The sequence below is a fragment of the Aricia agestis genome, chromosome 16 (genome assembly GCF_905147365.1).
Source record: "Aricia agestis chromosome 16, ilAriAges1.1, whole genome shotgun sequence".
Classification (NCBI taxonomy): Eukaryota; Metazoa; Arthropoda; class Insecta; order Lepidoptera; family Lycaenidae; genus Aricia; species Aricia agestis.
Window position 1 is genome coordinate 375,193 of NC_056421.1, and position 23,399 is coordinate 398,591.

At 35.5% G+C, this 23,399-nt stretch overlaps 1 protein-coding gene across 2 annotated transcripts in view; it reads right to left on the minus strand.

Annotated features, from left to right (window-relative positions):
• The window catches only part of LOC121734592 (dopamine D2-like receptor), a 96,894-nt gene that overhangs the window by 15,635 nt on the left and 57,860 nt on the right, over positions 1-23,399 (minus strand). For both annotated transcript variants that reach the window (XM_042125173.1, XM_042125172.1), the window contains exons 6-7: positions 19,947-20,162; positions 14,461-14,639 (exon numbers count right to left, since the gene is read on the minus strand). In XM_042125173.1, coding sequence (XP_041981107.1) covers positions 14,461-14,639; positions 19,947-20,162 — 395 coding nt within the window. The remainder of the gene's footprint in view (positions 1-14,460; positions 14,640-19,946; positions 20,163-23,399) is intronic.

Here is a 23,399-nt window from a genome sequence, read left to right on the forward strand (position 1 = left end):
GCTTTCAGGTTGCACCATCAGGTGACCCCGTTTGCTCCTTTTCCCCCTTATTTTATAAAAAAAAAATTGAAACGGCTGGACTGATTAAAAAAAATAACTAAATGCGTATCAGGTATGTTATTGGCAGACATTATTTGCCGGCTGTCAGTTAGGTACACAATATTAATTCGAGTTTATTACATACTAGCTGTTACCCGCGACTTCGTCCACGTCAACAAAATGTAAACTACATAGGTAAAAAATAAAAAAGTAAAAAATATCCTCCTCCTTTTTGGAAGTCGGTTAAAAAGTAGCCTAAGTTACTCCTTATTACATCAGCTATCTGCCAATAAAAGTCCCGTCAAAATCGGTCCAGCCATTTTTGAGATTAGCCGGAACAAACAGACAGACATACAGACAGACAAAAATTCTAAAAATTGTTATTTTGGTGTAAGTACCGTCTAAATATTCATATACATGTAGTAAAAAACGGTTATTTTAATATTACAAACAGACACTGCAATTTTATTTATATGTATAGATTTAGTGGTTCAATTTCAATTTTAAAAATAAAAGCGTAGAGATCACTTCTATTTCGTAGTTCGTACACATAAAATTCCATTATGCTTGTTTGTATCATATTTGTTTACTCTTATTGGAAAACATCGCCAACGAGAGTTAGGACAAACAGACAAACTAATCAATTTTAGAGTATCTGTATTGTTTGAAAAACAAAACAGAACGAGATGAAGCACAAACGTCTGACCTGTGTTATCTTTTCATCGTTAGATTGATATGGTAATGTTGGGTTAATACGTATTTCGACCTCTGCGACCCTTGGATTTCAAACGATTTAAGGTACGCACACATTATGTGGGTCCGCATAGTATCGGGGCGAAAAAAGCCGCAAAAATTTTAATGATCGGTCACTGTGTTGAGCCGCACCTGTTCGCATTATTGCAGATAATGCTCGTCATAATCAATCAGCGTCCATGCGGAGCGACTCGCCTCCCTCCGCTTCGAGTGTTATTGCAAGCGGCTTACTTGCAAATTCTGGCACTGTACTCATAAAAAATATCTAAAGCCGAACGTATAATCTTCTTCTAGTTATGAAAGTTGTTTAAAAATATTTAAATGCTCACCGTTTCGCCCGATAAGCTGCGGTCTGGCCCATCATCATTAAGCTAGCTGGTAGGTTAACATTTTACGCTGTGCTGCGCTCCGCTCCTACACTGCGGCCCGTCATATTATGCGCTAACCTTCACGCAACAATTTCGTCCACAGAAGCCGTTTTACTGTTGTTTGTTAGCGAAATTGTGTGACAAAATAAAGCTACTCAGAGTTATATCGTCTCAACATAGTCGTAAAAAGCGTATATTTTTTTATTTCATTCATAGATTTTATGTGTTAACGACAAATTGTAAATACCGGTAGATTGTAATACATCTTGGTGATATAGCCCATAGATAGCCCATAGGTAGTAGAAGAAGAGGTAGTTAAGATGAGGAGCGGGTTTACTCTCTATTGAGGGTCAACGGCTTCTCAAATAAAACAGATCTCTCTGTCTTAAATAAAGTAGCAGATATATGCTCCAGTCAGAAGGTGCATACTGAATGCCCAACACACATTACTTTGTTCAGTGACGAGTTAGGTAAAGATTTGGCTGTATATTTGAATAGAATGTGTATTGGACAATCTATCTCTAATTTTTGTATGCCCGGAGCTACATACAGTGAAATTTTAAAAAGGGCCTTAACTATGAATTATTGTCCGAATACTACATTAATAATTTTAGTTGGGAGGAAAGGAAAGGTAAATAGGAAACAGATGACTGAATTTTTGGACCAGTTATTTAGTATTGAAAATCTTAAAAAAGTAATCTTGTTTACTTTTCCTTATATACGAATGTTGCCAAAGAGAGATAATAAAGAAAATTTTGCTAGATATCAGCTGAACAGCCTTATGTATACTGCTGCTGTAAATAATAATTGCATAATTTTGAATGACTCACATAAGGAATGTCAGGTTATAGATATCAATAATTTAGATTTTAAGGTATCCACAATGAAAAAAGATAAGTTCTTCTTATCTAATTTTTATAAACGACGTATAGCCAAGTTGCTATTTAACTTTTTATATATAAACCCAGCCAAGTTTTTGGCTTCCCCGACTACTGCTTTTATTGAGCAGGATATTAGTCATAGTGTTAACGATTTGGAATATGTTCCAAATATTTATTTAAATTAGATAATAAGACAATGGAGGACATCTCTTGCACAAATGAATTTAAGTTCAAGTCTAAATGTTGAAAATCCTACCAATAACTTGATAGACTCAATTAAACTGAGGAAAAATAAATGTAATTTGATTAATCTGGTGCATCAGAATTTACAAGGTATGGTAGGTAAAGAACTTGAAATTGAGTTATTTTTAAAGGAATTTAACATTGATATTATGTGTATATCTGAACATTGGTTCAGATCAAATGAACTCATTTTCAATTTCAATGATCACCAGATAAAAGTTCGTTCAGTAGAGAAAATGCCATTGGATGAGGCTCTCTAATTTTAATCAGAAACAATTTGAAGTTTAAGGAACGTAAGGATATCGTGAGTCTCTCTACTGAACGAATAATAGAAGTGGCCTGCATAGAGCTGAGCCATCTAATCATTGTGGGCGTATACAGGCCTCCATCAGGGTTATACGATTCTTTTGAAGTAACAATGGAACAAATTTTGTCAAAAGTATGTGCATCTAACAAAAAGGTTATTATATGTGGTGATTTTAACATTAATTTATTAGATTTAACCTCCACTACTGTTAGATTCACATCTTTATTTCAATCGTATAACCTTCACAGTTTGTTTCAGGAACCTACAAGGGTCTGTGACACTACAGCCACTTGTATTGACAACATATTTACTAATCTTATTCCTGATAAAAAAGAAATAATTAATAAGCTAAGTTCTAGATCACTATGGACAAATAGCTTCTTTTAATAAGAAATGTGACAGTGACGCGAAGAAAAATCTTGTGTTTATTCCTGTGACCACAAAACGTATTGAGCAATTTAGAAGTAAATTAAATTCAAATATCCATTTATTGGAAAGGTCACATAGCTCTGATGCAGCTTTCAATAAATTATTTAAGGTCATAAGAACTCAATTTAATTCAATATTTACTTCTAAAACGGTAAGAAACAGTAATAAAAGAACTAAATTTATTAATTGGGCAACAAAAGGAATAAAAATAAGTAGGAAAAGATTATATGACTTATATGATGAAAGGCGTATTAACAATAGTGAAGTATTTAAAGCATATGTTAAAAACTACTCAAAAACCTTCAGCAAAGTTTGTAAAGCTGCTAAAGCCCTATATATAAAAAATAAAATTAAAAACTCTAAAAATAAAATCAAAACAACATGGCAGGTAATAGCTGGTGAGACTGGAAATGTCACCTGTCGTAGCTCTGATTTTGAACTATACTTTGAAAATAAAAAGATTACTAATGATCAAGAAGTTGCGACGGTCTTTGAAAAGTTTTTTGCTGACATTCCGGTCTCAACCACAAAAAATTTAAATTCTTCGCCTGAAGCTGCCGAAAAGCTACTCAGAGACAATGTAAAGGAATGTGATGTCAATTTTAAGTTTAGAGAAATTAACCCCAGATATATTATTGATACTTTTAAATTGTTGAGTATTAAAAATACTGCTGATCTCTGGGGCATGTCCACAAAAATTATTAGATCAATAATTGACATCGTAGCTCCTTATTTAGCAGTGATTTTCAATGACTGTATAAAAAATGGTGTTTTTCCTGACTTAATGAAGCATAGCAAGATTGTTCCTTTATTCAAAGCCGGAACTAAATCGGATCTCACGAATTTCAGGCCTATATCAATTCTACCGACCTTTAGTAAAATATTTGAAAAAAATATTTTAAAACAATTACTAGTACATTTTAATTCAAATAATTTACTACATGATAATCAATACGGATTTACTAAGGGTCGATCCACAACGGATGCTGGTATAGGACTTCTTTGCAGTATTTTTGAGGCATGGGAGGAGTCGCAGGATGCCTTAGGTGTGTTTTGCGATCTCTCCAAAGCCTTCGGTTGTGTTGAGCATGCTACATTGATCAGGAAATTGCGCCACTACGGAATTAAAGACTCTGCTCTCAGCCTTTTGACTTCTTACCTTAAAAATAGGACTCAAAGAGTTGAGGTAAATAGTAAAAGGTCCAAAGGAACCAAAATAGAATTAGGTGTCCCACAGGGATCTATATTAGGCCCATTTCTTTTTCTCATCTATATAAATGACTTACCTTATCTAGTTAAGGGTAATAATAATGAGATAGTGCTTTTTGCTGATGACACTTCACTTATTTTTAAAGTGAAGCGACAACAGTCGAACTACGACGAGGTAAACAGTGCTCTCTCAAAAATAGTACATTGGTTTAATGTAAATAACTTACTTTTAAATTCTAGTAAAACTAAATGTATAAAGTTTACTTTGCCCAATGTTAGGCAAGTCCAAACCAATGTAGTATTAAATGATGAGAAGATGAATTTAGTAGACAACACTATATTCTTAGGTAGGTCTCACTTGATAGTAAATTACAGTGGGGTCCTCACATTGTTAATCTTGCAGGTAGGCTCAGTTCTGCAGTATATACAGTCAGAAAAATTAGGGAAATTTCTGACGTCTCCTACACGGCACGATTAGTATATTTTAGTTATTTACATAGTAGGATGTCGTATGGAGTTGAATTTATTTAGTTTTAGCTTTGATACCTATGTAAAATTTTCATAGATAGTAGCCAGTAGGGTTAAAATATTGACTTCAATCAATCATTGAAAGTAATCTCTTATCTCAGAACCAATTGATCAAATTTTAATCCTCTCACTTTGGTACTTTAAAATTACAAAATAATTTCAAATCACCAACCCGTGCTTAACAGAGACGGCAGTAAGGAATGTGGAGAGTTTACATACAAGGATAGAAGAGGAAAAAGGAAAGGTAGAAAAAACGGTAACACATGAAGTAGGGAAAGCGGTAAATACACTGAAAGATGTAATCGGGGAACGGGAAGTCAGGATGCATGAGCTTAGGGACTATTTAACAGAGACGGCAGCAAAAAATGTAGAGAGTATCCATACAAAGATAGAACAGGAAAAGGTAAAAGTAATAGAAACGGTAACACAAGAGGTAGAGAAAGTAGTGAACACTTTGAATGACGCAGTCGGGGGGCGGGAGGTCATGATACAGGGCGAACCGGAACGGGAGACACCCCCAACATATGCGAGTGTCGCCCGGGGCAAGCCTAATTACAGGACCCTCCACTCCCTGATTGTGGCAGACAAAGAAAACTTTATGCCGACTACTGAAATAGTCCAGGAGATGGGAAAGATAATGGAAGCGAGAAAGGAAGGCATACAAGTTGATAGGATTAGGAAAGGGAAAGGAAGAAAGGTCATTGTGGGCTTTAGGGACAAAAAAGATAGGGACAAAATTTTAAATTAAATAGAGAAATTGGAAGGAAAGTTAGAGGCACAGAAAATAGAGAATAAGGACCCCCAGGTCGTGTTGTACTTAAAAACAATACTAATGACGAAGTGCTAGAGGCCATCAGGTCTCAGAATAGGCACCTCGTAGAAGACATCCTGGGAGGGGGAGAGGATAGGATGAAAGTAAAGTACAGGAGGAAGGGAAAAGATGATCACACTGAGCACGTGGTGCTCACTGTGTCTCCGGGGCTGTGGGCGCGTTTCACCGAGGCAGGACATCTATATATAGACGTCCAGCGCGTCAGGTTCGCCGACCAGTCCCCCCTAATCCAGTGCTCGCGCTGCTTAGGGTACGGACATGGGCGGCGATTCTGTAGTGCCACCGAGGAGAAATGCGCACACTGCTCCGGGGCGCATCACCAGTCTCAGTGTGATGATCGTAAGGAAGGTGTCAGGCCGTGCTGCACGAATTGTCAGAAGGAACATCCCTATGACACAGGCCACAACGCACTTAGTGCGGAATGTCCGGTCTGTCAAAAGTGGGATGTCATAGCGCGCGCAACAGTTGCATACGATCCGGAGAATAAGTAAAAGCTGTAAATTACTAGGTAATGCAATTGAATACACCAATGTACTTGGATGTAGTTAATAATGTATTAAATACACCAATACAGACAATAATGTAAATGTGTTATGTGAAAAAAAAAGGACTTTGCATTACATGGTATTATTGATGTCAATAAGAGTAGCATGTAAGGTATAAGATAAGAGTAAGACGAAAAAATAGCATAACACATATTATACTAAAACATACTTACCTGTAATAAAACACCTGCCTACCATCTGTAATTGCGCGCGCTGTGAACTTGCCATAAAATTGCATTGCATTTGAATAGAATAGAATAGAATAGTATTTATTTCCAGGAAATTTGTTTAACAATGGTTCTTAATATTTATGTATGGTATCAAAATTTCTGCCTCATTGGCGTGGAAATATTGTCTAATTATTATTTCAAAACATTTTCTTTAGATCTTATTCTAATTAACATGCAACGTGCCTTAAGTAACTACGTCTTATTTTAAAAGATCTTATTACATATTTTAACATAATATTATAACAGTAAAGTCAAAAACATACATTAAAGTCATTTGATAGTTACGTCATAGTATTTAAAAATAAATAAAAAAAAGTAAAATAAAAAACAAAATATAACAAGACGAAGGAGGAGAAGCTAAAATTCCGTGTCAACTTTACAATCATGGATGATGGAGGATAAGTGGTTATAAAATAATATGGCGGATGGCATATTACGTGGCATTGTGTTGTATCACAAACACGTGATTCGTAAAACCTAATAATATCCCAATATGTATATTGAATTTGGAAACAGAAACAATATTATTCTCTCCAAATGCAAATAATCTTTTTGCTTATATCAGGTGTACACAATTAAGTTATTTAACATATTATTTATACTTATTGTTCTGGGTTATACATGGTTATACATATGTCCTAGGTTTTTCACTTATCAGTGTTTTGTTCTATTTTCAGCGGGTTATGATATAATATAACACAATGATAATTCGTATCGGCCGGACATTCCGGACTAGATGTCGCATAATAATATATTAAACCTGTATTTTATTGGAGATGGAAGCAGTGATAAGACTGACTTAAGATGAAAATAACTAAATTAAAATTTATAAAAGTAAGACCTTGTATGAATAAAAATGTTGAAAACATACTGGAAAATCCCATGTAAATGAGAGACATAATAAAAATGTGAATGAATGTAGTTAATATAAAAATAAAATATGTAAATTAATTAATGAAAATAACAGAAAAAATTGAAATAAAAACCATGAATGTTGTAAAGGAATTGTATGTAATAAAAATAATAATCAATGTAATTTAGTTTAAAATACATGTAAATTAAGTAATGAAAATAAAAGAAAATTTGAAATGTGATCCATGAATCTCGTAAGGAAATTGTATGTAATAAAAATGTAAAAGAAATGTAATATAGTAACATAAAATATAAGTGCAGAAAAAGAAACTGTTATAAAAAATTTGAATAAATAAAAATAAAATAAGAAATAAGATAACATAATGTGAAATAAAAATTGTTAGTAAATAATAAGTTAAAAATAATACAAATGTAATAAAGTAAAATTCATGCAAGCAATTGTCCCTTCTCATTGAAGGGGGAACAAGAGGTCCCAGATATCCATTAAAAAAAAAAACAAAAAAAAAAAAAAACCATCGATCAATCAGGAATATTACAATCTAACGGTATTTACAATTTAGCGGTGACATACAACGACGAAGGTAAAATATCATGTATTTTAGGCGTCAAAATAAGGTATTTGCTGCGAATTTATTTTCCTTGGTTTTGCAGATTTGTTTCAAAAGTCTTCATTTATTTAACAGAGTTTGTTTTTTATTTTATATCGAATGTAGCACATTTTTTTTCTCTCGTATATTCGGGCCTACTCCACGTTGTTGGGCCAAGCCAAGATTGCAAACCTATTGCAATTTGCATGCATAATCTACGTCGACTAATACAGGCAATCATAGGCGAATATGCTTCTCTACAGGGCCTCTATCATGAGCTCTTAAATCCATTCTTTTTACGTCCTTAACTGACTGTATAAGGACGTAAAGTGAATGGATTTAAGAGCTCATAATAGGGCCCCTGGTCCTTATAATCGCTTGTTTAATCATCACTAGCTGGTGACGCCCGTAACTCCGTTGCGCTAAAATTCGTTTATGACCGGTAACCGTACACTTTTACGGGACAAAAGTATCCTATGTCCTTACTCCTTTCCCGGGACTTAAAGTATCTCCATACCGAATTTCAGCAAAATCGGTTCCGCGGTTACATACTTTCACATTTATAATATTAGTGTGGATGATTCGTGGGATAACAATAATAATTATAATAATATGTAAAAAAAATTACGTGGGAGAGCCATGCTTCGGCTCGACCGGAGAAATACCACGTTCTCACAGAAAACCGGCGTGAAACAGCGCTTGCGCTGTGTTTCGCCGAGTGAGTGAGTTTACCGGAGGCCCAATTCCCTTCCCTATCCTCCCCTAATAGGGGAGGGTAGACATGGGAAGGGAAGGGAATACCCTTCCCTTCCCATGTCTACCCTCCCCTATTACCCTATTCCCTCTTAAAAGGCCGGCAATGTACCTGCAGCTCTTCTGATGCTGCGAGTGTCCATGGGCGACGGAAGTTGCTTTCCATCAGGTGACCCGTTTGCTCGTTTGTCCCCTTCTTTCATAAAAAAAAATGCCGCATTTTATTAAAATTGAATTACTTGTTTTAATGCTGTTTATCGGTTATTAGTTACTTATTACTCATATTGGTTGTATCACCTATGTGCGAGTGCTCGACCGAAGGCAATATGTTTGAACGAACCGCCCGTCACGTTCTCTGGGAGTGTGGTCTTTGGCAAGAGGAACGAACTACAATGCTGAACAACCTTTATTGTAAATCTGGAGTCGCTTACTACACTCATCTCGTGGACAGCGTTCGGAACTTCCGTGCCTTCAACAAAGACTTCTATTTATCAGTTTAAATAGAAGTCTTTGGCCTTCAACCGTTTTTGTCACAATTATTATTGGCGACAGTCAAACACATTAAACTCCAATATTAGGTTAGGTATGCGTAGTTTTGGAACATAGTCAAACTCGAATAAACGTTAGCGTTATTCAAACTATTTCATGCTTAAAGTACAGAATTCAGTTTCAAATAGACCCGGTGTACATTTTCGACTTTATCTCTCGGTAATAAGATCTAAGAGTGATATTCCACTCACCGGATATGTTTTTGACGGTGGAGTGTGGACATATAAAATAATGGGAGTTTGTGATGTTTCGGTCACAGTTATGACTATCGTCATTTTTATTGACTGTATTAGTTTTAAATCTAAAGCCAAAGATATTTCATAGCTTTTAAAATATATCTCTCGATAAAAATGATAGAAGAGCTCCGAAACAAAGCTTTATATGTATATGAGTCTGTAAGTTGTAACTTGTAACTGTATGTTAGGTATTTAATATTTATAATTCTTCAAAAAAAAGATTTTGGCGCCCCTTTATTTAGGCAATTTTTTTGGGTCTTTGGTTTTGGCGCCCCTAAAGATGGCGATTTGGCGCCCCTAGAGTGCAGCAGCCCCTAGAGTTGCAACGTGTGCATTTCACACATTGCACATATCGTCGTATCCTACGAATAAGGGCGCCCTGGTCACTATGGCTTTTTATTTTTATTGCAAAATCGAAATCGGCAGCTCATTATCTATAAATTCAGTGTAAAAAATAGTAAAAAGTTAATTTTAATAACCAGTAAATGAAGTTTTAAAAAATGCCACATTTGCTAGCTCTTGAATTCCCCGGCGAAAAAAGCAACAAAGGCTTCAGTGACTGTTTTCTTGGAGTGCGTGAAAGGACGCGCGGAGCGGGGACGAGGCGCTCGCGCCACCACGCCCTTACTCCGCGAACTCACGTATGCGTCATTGCACTGTTTTTTGTTTAAATTACTTTATGTTAACCGTAAAAGGGAGCACACAGTAAGTATAAAAAATGTTTTACATTCTTATAAGTAATTACCTGGAAAAAAGACACTATTGCGTCTGTGGCCTTTTTCCACGGAATCGTCTCTTAGTACTAGTACTAGGGAATCGTTTGCCCTAATGGCTTTTGTTGCCTTTTTCTATGTACGAAATTTATTTCTTTAATATTTCTTTAGTTAAACAGTTATAATTGGAAAAATTATTACATGAATTTGCCTTTTATATACTAACCATTTCGAAAAGTATTTAATTGAAAGTTTATAATGTTTTGTTTTAATTTTGTTAAAAAGCCGCAGTGAACTTTGTGGCTTCTTCCGCCGTATAGAAAAATAATTAAAGGTAGTGTGCTACAAGAATATTTAAATATAAAATAATATTCAACAATATAATTTGAGTTTTTTTTTGTATTTTTAGGATCTAGAAAACGAAAACAGTCCCCGGTGTTTGAAAGAATTGAAAAAAAAGTTTCTTTTTTATTAAAAATTTAGGAAAAGAGCTTTGGTGTAACAAGAGTGAGTGTAACGAAACTTTTTTTTGTTACCATTAATTTTTTTGGTTTATTGGACGAACTGTGAGTAACTGAATGTACCCAAAATTTCGAGTACATCTCTTGAGCTGTGCTGATGATGTATCATCGGTCATCACACTCTTGCAAAAGGACACGAGGGATGTCGTATATCGTCTCATAAAAGAATTTAATTTAGAATACAAAATATTAGCGTTATTATGCTAAGCTGATGTTGAAGTAGAATAGGCACCGCTCCGTCATATTGTAACTACTCATAAGCTAAACCAAGTGCCAGAAACAGCCAGAGTTTTCTTTTACCTATAATCATTATGCTATACTCGTACTTTCCCATTTATACTTAAAGTATAAATGGGAAAGTATGTTTGTTTGTCCTTCCTTCACGCCCTAGCGAAGCAACTAATCGACATGATTTTAAGCACATACTAAGTCGAAAGAATGAAGAGTAACAAAGGCTACTTTTGGTTTTGGAAAAACATAATGTTCCTAAAATACTCGTGTTTTACGCGATTTTTTAATTTCACGCGATCGAATCCGGGGGCAAAAGCTAGTAACTCATATAGAGGTAAGAACGGCAACCAACTATTATAGAGCTTCGGTCGCGGATACTTTAGGAGGTATCCAGTTTTGAAAGTCTACCGTACCTTCGATAAAATTTAAGGTATTTTTTTTCCTTTCTCCCACTCTCTCTCTCTCGAATCTCGTCTCCCACTGTCGGACCCTTATGACAGTTGCTCCCTATTGCCAGACAACTTATGCCAGTTACTTCCCACTGCCATACCACCTTAAAGTGTAATACTTTTGGCATTTTAGGGAATAATTAAGGGTGTCTGAGATGAAATGCCTACATTTCCGAAAGAAGTAAAAAAAAAAAGCGCTTTACATTGTATCGAAGGCTAGACCTTCAAAACTGGATACCTCCTAAACGCGATCGAAATTCTATAGTTGCTGTTTGTTCATACAGGAAAACTTTCAGCTTTTATAAAATGACAAAAATCTGTCTATCGCTGGCTCTTGGATAATCTAATTGTCATAAATGTTAACCAATATTATAATAGTCAGAGTAACTAGTCGTTAGTTATAATGTTATTTGGTAATTTAAAATAACTGGCATAAAACTGTAAAGTCTTATTTTTATTTATTTATTTATTTATTAATACAAGATGAAAAAAATTATAATTTAGTACTAACAGAAAAACCACGTAGGTTTAATGACGTAGTACAAGTTATCAGTTTACGTCTCTGTACGAAATTTTTAGAAGTAAGATGAGTGCATTCCAATGGTATTACATATTTTGAAGAATAATATCAATGTTCCGAAAGAAAGTAAGATTTTAATTTATTTTTTATGTTAGAATGAGTTATGGTAGTTATTAATTCAAGAGGTAATTGATTTAATAAGCGCGGTATTAGGTATCTCGCCGTCCTCTCACCGTACACATTGCTCGCGCGCAGTGTACGGAGCCGGTTATGAGTGACGGCCCGCGTGCACACTGGATGTTCAATAGGATGTTTTAAGTCATCGTCAAAAAAGTATTCCTTTAGTAAATTATATTTTATCATATCGTGTACTCGTACAGGTAAAACTTTACACTGTTTGAACAATAATTCCAAGCAGCCGTCGTTTGATTTAGATTTTAGAGGTAATATTGTTTTGAGGATTTTGACTTGCAATTTATAGATTTGGTTAAGATAAGTTGTATAAGTTCTCCCGTAGCTACTAAGACCATATTGCACATACGATTCAGCCAGCGAGTGATATAGGAGTATCTTAGTTTTAAGCGGGATACGGTTTTTCAAAATAGTAATGTTAGCCAAAAATTGTCTTAATTTTTTTAATACGTGTTCGATATGGGATGACCAACAGAATTTGGTATCAATAATGAGTCCAAGGTATTTTTTACTACTGACGATATCAATTTTTGGGCAAGCACAAGTTCGTAAGGTGTTTGAGATATGGATACAAGAGTGATTATGGGCTATGAGATTGACGGGGGTGGGGTCTTTTTTAAGGTAAGGAGATTTTATAATTAACAATTTAGTTTTGTCCGTATTGATTACCAGCCCTGCGTCATGACACCATTTTAACAGTTCATTAAAGTCCGATTGAAGCTTAGCTATTGCTGTTTTAAGGTCTTTAGCTGCTGCCAATAGACATGTGTCATCTGCAAATTGGTAACACATGCAATGTTTAATGCACCGGTGCATTGAGTTAACATAGGTCAGAAAGAATAGGGGTCCCAACACCGATCCCTGAGCTGTGCCATTTGTGACGTTTACAAAGGAACTAGTGGTTTTTTCAACCTTAACCTTAAATTTCCTATTCCTTAAATAATTTTTGCACCATTCAAGTAAATTACCTCTAATTCCACAACAATCAAGTTGTTCAATGAGCGTACTATGATCGAGAGTATCGAATGCCCGGGAAAAATCAATAAATAAGGCTAAGTCTTATCACGTTATATATTTTATTTTTACAAGTTGAAGGAAACCAATAGTTATTGTGATTGCATGAAAGCAATCACAATAACTATTGGTTCTCAACCCTGAAGGGTTGAGAATTAATATTATAAAACGTTCCATATTATTAATTTAATATATGTTTCTTTCCATATGGTTTACGTACCCAACGGGTAAAGACGGGACCCTATTAATAACACTTCGATGTCTGTCTGTCCGTCCGTCTGTCTCCAGGCTCTCTCTCAAAAACTTTTCACAGATTGAGTATATCTTCTGCCACTATAACAATAAATACTGAAAAAAAATTAAATTAAATATTTAAGTGGGCTCCCATACAACAAACGTGATTTTTTGCAATTTTTTGCTCCATGTCAATAATAGCAACAGGTGAGCTTTTGAAATGTTCCGTTGTACTTAGGTATACTTTAATAATAATTGACGACAAAATTAAAATAAATTAAAAAATTATGATACAAAAAACTTACATTTTTGGCTATTTTTATTGTATAATGGTACGGAACTCTTCGTGCGCGAGTACAACTCGCGCTTGGCCGATTTTTCAATGTGGTTTTAAAAGGAAATTCTTTGATAATGATCACTAAAAAGACACAAATGCTCTTAAGACCCCGTTGAATCCGCACAAAATAGGCATAACCTTACTTGTGTCTGATGAGACTTATTTTACTCCGCAGAAAAAAGAAATAAGGGACAAATCTACCCGAAATATCAAATTATTCAATCATTCAAAATGTCATAGCAACCGCTACGTAGTTATGCGATAATTTCATCATTAATTTCTAAGTTGTCTAACAATATTTTGAAATAAACACAAAAAACCTTCTCCTGTAAAGTAGGGTTTTTGCAACAGCGCCCTTATTCGTAGGATACGACGATATTGGTAGCGGGGCACTGCCTAAGGATGGGCTCAAACCAAATTGATTGTCAGCTGTGGACTGACAAGCTAATTAGCTTATCAGTCATCTAGTTAGCATCAATAATGTATTGTTGGTAAGGTGTGAACAATCAAATGTGAGTAACATAAAAATATATGAAATACCACAAACTGGATAACGCTTGGTCATTTTCGGCTGGTCTGAACGCAGCCTAAAGGCGAGACCCACGAGTCACGACGACACGAAACAAGGCGACACTTAATGTTTCATATAACTGGCCCTTGAGCGATATAAAGTTAATTTCATATTTAAAGTAAAGTCAACATTCGCTATTCTATATGCAATAAAGAAACACGTCTCGGCTAGGGGCCTGATGTTTGTAAAACGTCAAATTCATGTTTGAATAACGTCAGTTCTAAGGAACGTGTAGTGTCGTGTGGCGCCGCCGCCGCACAGTGTCACATAGTGCGGCCTCACGAGCAGCATGACACAAAAGGTGAATATACGTTACCAAGAACAATCGCCAGGGTCTGCGTAGCCTTCTTCTCCTTCTTGGCGAAGGATTTAGCGCGCATCTTGCCCGCGCGGTTCGCCCGGAAGATGGTGAACCGGGCCGCTGATGCTGCAGACCGGAACCTCCGACGAGGTGTGGAGATCAGCGAGTTATTGCTCAGACGACTCAGCTTCTTCCTGGAAGGAAATATGATGATCCGAAAAAGGGTATTGAACTATTGAACTGAAACTCGATATAAAATATAGACTTGATGCAAACTCCGTAAGATATACCAAATCATTTGTCTTTATTTCTTAAAGAGTTGAGACGCTATTATACAGTTTGTTAGGGTGAACACCGTTTGATGGTTTTAAGGATAACCCTAAAACCATCAAATGAGCCCGTCAAAATGAACAACTTTTTTTATGAGAACAATGCTGGGAATTAAAAAAAAATTGCCGTCTTCATACCCATACAATTGCTCGGATCGGTAATTTGTCATAGGTATGAGTTGTTCATTTTGACGGCCTCATTTGATGGTTTTAAGATAACGGTGTTCACCCGAACAACCTGTATAGCCGGGTACATGTTCAAACATTTTGTTCTTTTTATCTATTTAACATTGTTGATATTGGTCAAGGCTTTGCTAGCCAAAAGTCAACCAGTCATCAATATAATAAGTGAGTTATCAAAATCCATATTCCCTCTCTGTCTTTCAAAACCTGCCACAATACTGAGATTTCCCAGAATTTTAGCATCTCATCGTAAATGAACAAAGCTGTGTATTTCCTTTGTCATTTCGCGGAAAATTCTAGATGGCAACTGTCAAAAGTTTTAGGCGCGAAACGCCCGCCATCTTATAATCTGATGACAAAATGGCGCTGGAGCGTAATGAAGCGTTGTGCACACTGTGTGGTTTATAAATGAAGCGTGGTTCACAGTGTATGGCTTTAATCGATAAGTCGTGTTTCAAACTGTTGGGAGAGCTGACAGGTTTTAATAGATCGCTTTTATGAAGTGATTTCGGGGAGGACATTTTTGATATTTTACTGTAAATATTGGAAAACGTAAGATATGTACATTTTTTTTAATGAGATAAGGGGGGCAAACGAGCAAACGGGTCACCTGATGGAAAGCAACTTCCGTCGCCCATGGACACTCGCAGCATCAGAATAGCTACAGGTGCGTTGCCGGCCTCTTAAGAGGGAATAGGGTAATTGGGGAGGGTAGGGATGGGAAGGGAATAGGGGAGGGTAGGGAAGGGAATAGGCTAGGGGATTGGGCCTCCGGTAAACTCACTCACTCGGCGAAACACAGCGCAAGCGCTGTTTCACGCCGGTTTTTTGTGAGAACGTGGTATTTCTCCGGTCAAGCCGGCCCATTCGTGCCGAAGCATAGCTCTCCCACGTATGAAATAAAGGAATAGAATAATGGGATTATTAATATAAATCAGCTTTGTAAATTAATACAATAATTTGAATTGCTTTCAGAACAATGTAATGATGGGTAAATCGCGGACCTATAATAATTCGTCTTTGTCAAGTCCTACCGACAAATTACGAATTCACGAATAACTATTGACTTGATATAATATCCGAACATAATAATTAATATTAATAGAACGTAGCCCATTATAGATGTCAGAACGGCCATCTTCCAATGAATCAATTTCTTCAATGGTAACGAAATAATAATTACAGTAACAGAATATGATGTTCTATATTTCTGTATTTACTACGAGTATTACTACCAAGCCCGAAATGATATTATATTAATTATTCTTATCTCGTATCAAGTAATTACCTATTTATCACTTTAGATATTTCATGTATATAGTATAGATTGTCCTGTGTTTTTAATGTTGTCACTGTATTATTTAGTTAGTTGTTTGCTTAGGCCTTAGATTAATAATTTTCTCGAAACGCATGTCCATGCTGAAATACCGAAACCCTAACTATTTAATGTACCCTCAATTAACAAGTCCAGACAACTGTCAACCCCTAGCGGTCTGACTTTTTGGGGTTTAATTCATCATTTGCTGACAGGTTATTTATGTTAGTCTGCTTAGAATATCATGTGACATTTACGTGGTAGAGCCATGCTTCAGCACGAATGGGCCGGCTCGACCGGAGAAATACCACGGGCTCACAGAAAACCGAGAGTGAGTGAGTTTTGCGGTCTGAATCAACCCTTAGGAGTTGATTCATCGACTTGACCGCACCGCGACGCATAGATGCATTTCTAAATGTATATGGATTTGACAGATTCGCAAGACGTCTCACGCAATTGAAATCTGTCAAATCCATACAAAATGCCGCGCCGCGCCGCGCCTCGCCTCGCCTCGTCGTGTTGCGGTCTGAATTGACCCTTATAAATAAAGTCTGTGTGTCACCTGCTAATCAATTTAATAAAATATGGTACATAATGTTTCCGAGAGCTAATTTATGGAGTGATTCTGAAAATAGACGTAAGATCCTCTTTGTATAATATTCTGAGCTATAATTTTGTTATGTTGTACATATAACACAACATTTATTATACACAAATAAGAATTTATTTGTAACTTTCGTAATTTACGATTTTTCCTCTGAACAAAACTCTGTTACCTCCATTTGCAAAGTTTGAGTCGAATTTAAAACGCCACAAGTTCGGCGCACCCACAATCCACATTAAATTTTAAAAGGGATTCGGTGAGAAGCCCCTGATATATTCCAAACTTGTAGAAGTTTCGAGAAGACTCGAGAAGTTTCGAGAAGAAACTCGGGATCAACCTGCGGCGACTCGATCTTCAACTTTCGAATGTCGATCGACTTTAACATTGTTTTTGACGTTCAATGAATTGGCAAGAAGAAGGTAAAGTTACAAAAAGATTTTAGGCTCCACAGCTTATATTATCGACTAAGAGCTGACGAGAGTGACGACCAAATCGGTTATATGGCTTCAGCTGGATTAAAACTCCGTTAGCTGCTTTCCTGAACAACCTTTTCTGATAATCTGCGTGCTGGCAGGCCATGGGCGCTGGATGTGGGTGTAGTGGGGTGGGGAAAAAATGGAAAAAATGTAGCGACGTTTTTTTTTCCAAATAGTTGCTCTGTACTTCCTAGTTCCTGTGCACCCAATTTTTTTTTAATCGATCGGGTGGTGGGAAGGGGTTGCCAGCGAGTAGGAAAATTATTATTATTTTCATGTGGGTTCAGCTGCGTTATCATTTTCGGCGTTTCGTTCAAAATATGACGTGTAAAAAGTTAGAGAAAGATATTTTGTCTTTGTGATTGTTTGCGAGTGTGTCGGTCAGTATCATCGTAGCATCCGAATTATTGTAACTGCGGTAATAAGTACTCTAACTAGGTATCTCATATCTAAGACAATGTATTACCTAGAGAAACCTACATGTCTAAACATTCCTAAGGGACATCGATGTGAGCCTTCATGAGTATGATGTATGAGTACGATATAAATTAGAATACTGTAAATTGTAATATTCCTATATATTCCTATATAACCTAGGCGGGGTATTAGTACTCGGAGAATTTTCTAGTGTCCTAAAACTTTATGTGTTACAGCTATTATTTGATGACGCCCGCAACTCCGTTGCGCCAAAACTCGTTTATCGCGCGGAAACCGTACATTTTTCCGGGATATATCCTATGTCCTTTCTCGGGACTCAAAGTATCTCCATACCGAATTTCAACACAAAAAGGCTCAGCGATTTGGGCATGAAGAGGTAACAGACAGACAGTACAGTTATAATATTTTATGTTACATGTATTATGTACACTACTTTTATTATTCCCATACTAACATAATTTTTTTTTTTTTTTTTTTTTTTTTTGTTTTGGAAAAATGTGGATTAAATTGGAGAAGGAAAGCGAGAGACAGAGATACCTGGAGAAGACTGGGGGAGGCCTACGCCAAAGAGGCGACTTCCACATCTTAGGTTTAAGGAATTACTAATAAGATATTGCTAAACTAATATTACTATTATTATTAAAATTATAATTGAAAAATCTTTAAAATTAACAAGTTAAAATGTTTAAAGCAATTGTTGTGATACCAATAATAATGATTCAAGAAAATATATATTAATGTGTAATTCTAATAAAATTATTAATGTAGCAACATTCTAATATAATTATAATAATTAATAATGTAGCAATATTCCTGTATGGTGGTAGAATAAAGGCTATTTTTATTTTTATTTTTATTTTATTTTATTTTATTTTATTTTATTAACATAAAAAATAAAGGTTTGTTTATTTTATTCAGCACCGAAATGAATTCTATTTCGGTACGTAAACTTACGTACCGAAATAGAATTCATTTCGGTGCTGAACTTTTGGATAAAAATCTGCACAAAGTTGATCACGGGGACATAGGCTTTTTTACCGCGACTACTGTTGCTGGCTTTGAGTATGCAGAGGGTCATCATTGAATATGACCCACTGCATACTTCTAGTATAAAATAATATGTAACTATTAATAGGTAATTGTGTACAAAAACACAAGAAGGGTAATTATATAATTTGAAAAAACTACGCGATCTTTTCGGAGACTTACAAGAGATTACTTAACTTGCTTGCACAATTTATGAACGCCCCTACATTTCTAGTACTATGTAATAATACCTAGTAGTGTGTGAGCACTATGTTATAGTGTGACGTCACGGCTTTCAGTGGTCCGCGATAGGCACTTAGCGACCCAGGCCCGACCTTCCATACAATTTACACTACACATAAATACTATCTAGACTAGTGTTTTTCAACCTTTTTTTGATGCGGCCACCCAAGTTTGTTGTTGTGTGCTGTATACTAAATGTTTATGAATAAAATATCCTATTTTATAATATATCAAAGTTTTTAGTCTTTATTGTTTTTTTACTAAAATAGTTTTCTCCGTCTCTGGCGACCCCTCTACAGAAGCTTCGCAACCCCCTAAGAGGGTCGCTAGTTCGCAACTCTTAGATTTAAAAACACTGATCTAGACTGTTGTGTTAGATATGGGTGTAATAAACTGCGACCTTCCAGGGACACATTTAAGGACTTTTCCTGTTCTCTTTTTGTAAAAATATTTAGTGTTTCGGACCGAATAAAAAGGGAACTTTTTCAAACAGAAAGTAGAGTCTTTACTACTAGTACCCTTTCTACTCTTTGTAAAACTTTTACACCAAACGGTACTCTTTTACTAACACTTCAGTGTCTGTCCGTTCGTTCGCCTTCTGTACGTCTGTCTGTCTATCACTCATAGACATCGACTTTATCTCAAGAACTGCGACAGCCAGAGTGTAATTTTTACAAATGATGTATTTTTGTTGCCGCTATAAGAACAAAATACTACTAGCACGCTATTAAGCATTTGTGTACTATTCCACAAAAATACGTTTTGATTTACTAATGTAGTTATAATATCATTTAGAACAAGACTGCATTCAGAACTCAGAAAAAAAATATTGTGGGTACTGTACTTAGTAAATAAATCAATGCTTAACAGCGACCAGTTATACCTACTTTAACTCAGGCTTCTTAGGCAACGCGGGCTTAACATCCTTATCTTCCGTCCCGCTCTTCTCATCTTCTCTCTCGCTCTTCTCCTCTGTCTTCTTGTTGGGCGAGGGTGGGGGTGTGTGGTCCTTGTCGACGTCCATGTTGGAGGGCGCGTAGCCGGAGTCGTTGTTGGTGTTGGGGTCCATCATGGGGATGGGTGACGCGAGGTTCGCCATTATGCTGGAAATGAGAAAGTATTTTAAATACTTAATATAAAGCTGTTAAAATCATATTGATATTTTGATGTTGATGATTATTGTTATTGAAGTTGCAAATTGTAATAGGAAACTTTTTATTTCAAGTTTTAAAATAATCAGCCAAATGCGAGTTGGACTCGCGCACGAAGGGTTCCGTACCATCATAGAGGTAAAAATATTATGGTAAAAATGTGTTTTTTTGTATGGGAGCCAACCTTAATTATTTTATTTAAATTTTATTATTAATTATTAAAGTACAAATATAATTAAGAATATTGTAAGTACTTCAAGTGCTTACCGGCATTATTGTATAGGAGCTAAAATGGCCAAAAAAATCACGTTTGTTGTATAGGAGCCCCCCTTAAATATTTATTTTATTTTTAGTATTTATTGTATATATAGCGGCAACAGATATATACAATCTGTGAAAATTTCAGAAGTCTAGCTATAGCGGTTCTTGAGATACAGCCTGGAGACAGACAGACGGACAGACAGACATCGAAGTCTTCGTAGTTCGTATTAGGGTCCCGTTTTTACCCTTTGGGCACGGAACCCTAAAAATTATAAAACGGAGTGACGGAGCCTCAACAAAAACAGGAATTAAGGATCAGGTTGTCATCAACCTGATCCTTAATTCCTGTTCTTTTCCTTCATATCATACTACATTTTTAACCGACTTCCAAAAAACGAGGAGGTTATATGTTCGGCTGTGGATATATTTTTTTACAGACAGACAGACAGACAGACAGACAGACACACTTACGCATTTATAATATAAGTATGGATATGGATTGTATATTATTCTTATTCTTAATTTCATAAGCAATTTCCATCAAGACTTCTATTGAAAACCCCGAGCAAGTCTCGACAAGTTTCCAACTGACCGGGCGACGGCTGATCGAACTCCGCGGACCGCCCGCGCCACAGGCATGTAACGAGATTACTTCACCTCATTGTAAGTGATTTAACAATTGATTCTCGATATTGTATACTGTAATAGTATTGGATCCGACTACTTTTAACAATCCAACATTAATCCATTCTAAACGTTCTAAAGATTATTTTAAAATATATTTGATCGAAAACAACGATTCATGCAGGATTTTACGGTCGGATCTTAGGATATAAGTGGCTCGTGTACTGCGGATATAATTATAAAATAGTTGGATAAGTCATAAGAGTCACTTGCACCAGTTTCTATAATCGTTGATTAGAAGAACGAAATGAATACTATCTACTTAAAATAATATGATAATAATTATATTATTATTATATTATATAAGTAGATACTAGCTAAAAGCCGAGCTATGGGAGGGCTCGCGTCGTTTTTCTGCGTGTTAATAATCTTCAAGGCAGTTTTTTTATATTTTAATAGTAACTAACATAGACTGATCGATGATAGAACATCTGCATAATATAAATAAAGATTACTATGTTAAAGCACAAATCAATAGGCGTGATAGTTTTTCCGTAAAGTTTACTAAAAAGTGGTCAGGCTGTGGGATATACCAGGGTCACTTCGCTCGCCCTGATAATTATTCGTTCTTCGACATGATAATATTATATAACAGAGAGCATTTTATTTGACAAGCGGATTAGCAAAAACAGCAGATTGGAGCATACACAGACATAGATCAAGATTTTGATCTATGTCTGTGGGAGCATAGCCAGCTCCTACTACGGCCATACTTAGTTGACTTACATTTTATCAACAGTTTGGCAGAAAATATTTGAAGTTTTGTCAATATCTAAATAATATTACAGGTAATTATTAAATGTCTCTGAGTCCAGCCTAAGCGCTAAATGTGTAGCCACGAGCCCACGACCCAACCACATGGGTAATTTGTTAACAATTTTAAATTAGAAACTAAATATTTGTAATAGTGTTAGTGTTTATATCATAGAATTGGTTGAAAGGGATTTTGAATATAAAGGAATTTGCAGCTGGAATCCTTAGGACATCTACTATCTTTGGGTACTAAGTCTAGAACTCTAGAATATGTTCAACCTTCAAGTATAAAATATTCAAGGTATGAATAACTCGCTGACCCAGCAAACATTGTTTTGCCATATACATTATTTCTAGTATCAATATAAAAAGCAGATAAAAACCTATTCTCAGGCTTAACGAATATTACAAAATTTCATTAAAATCGGTTGAGCCGTTTTTGAGGAGTTCGCGCAGAAACACTGTGACACGAGAATTTTATATATTAGAAGAGATATACCTAATATTATACAAACCTTTAATAATAAGACAGTAATTACTGTCAGAACTCTACCAATTTATGTATATCGCCATTAAATTATGCCACTGATACACATTTTTGAGGTCTAATTCTATCTTTTTGTTTACATTGGAACTAATTTGCATTTGAATAAATTAAAATTAAATAAATTAAAAATAATAATAATAAATTAATTATAATATTAAGCACCATATTGTTGATGCTTACAAAATAAGGTTTCTAACCTAACCTTCTTTTCTGTAACATAGTAATTTATTTCTAAATTTTTTTTAAATACATAAATAGATTTTTTAGGTGCATTAAAGATTATTTTAAAGATTTTTTATAAATTGGATAGGCTTTAGTGATTTCTATTAATTTTATCGTAATCTCCCAAAATTAAGAACGGTCGGTCGGGCTATGGTTTGTCGCCTACTATTAATTATTGTTCAGTTTACTATAGCAAACAAGTTGAAATAATGTTGCATGAACATTTTTAAACAAAATAATAATTTATAAACATTTCGTAAACTCAGAAGACAGGGACGCGGTAAATATTGTGAACTAGGAATATAAAATAACTGAACTAAAACCAGTCCTTCATACAAAATGCACCGCATGAAATGGAAATCGGTCTCGCATCTCGGTGCATCAACATAAAATATACGATATTTTAAAAATATATATGATTCTCCCGGAGAAATCCATCAAGATATATTACGTGGATGCAGGTAGCTTCAACGTCTTTCAGTGGTTTACAGCTTGCCTTGACTTGGAGGTCGAAGGTTCGGTTCCCGCGTTGTAAATGTTGATTCCAAGATTGACTAGGACAATGCAGGCTGATTGTCTGATAAAATGATCCATGCGTCAGATGGATATGCAAAAATAGATACTGTACCTCTCTTACCTCCTGAAAACCGTTACTTTTTTAACTAGGCCTTTACATCCGTAATGGATGATTTATACAGTATTTTTCAGAGCGAAATAACCAC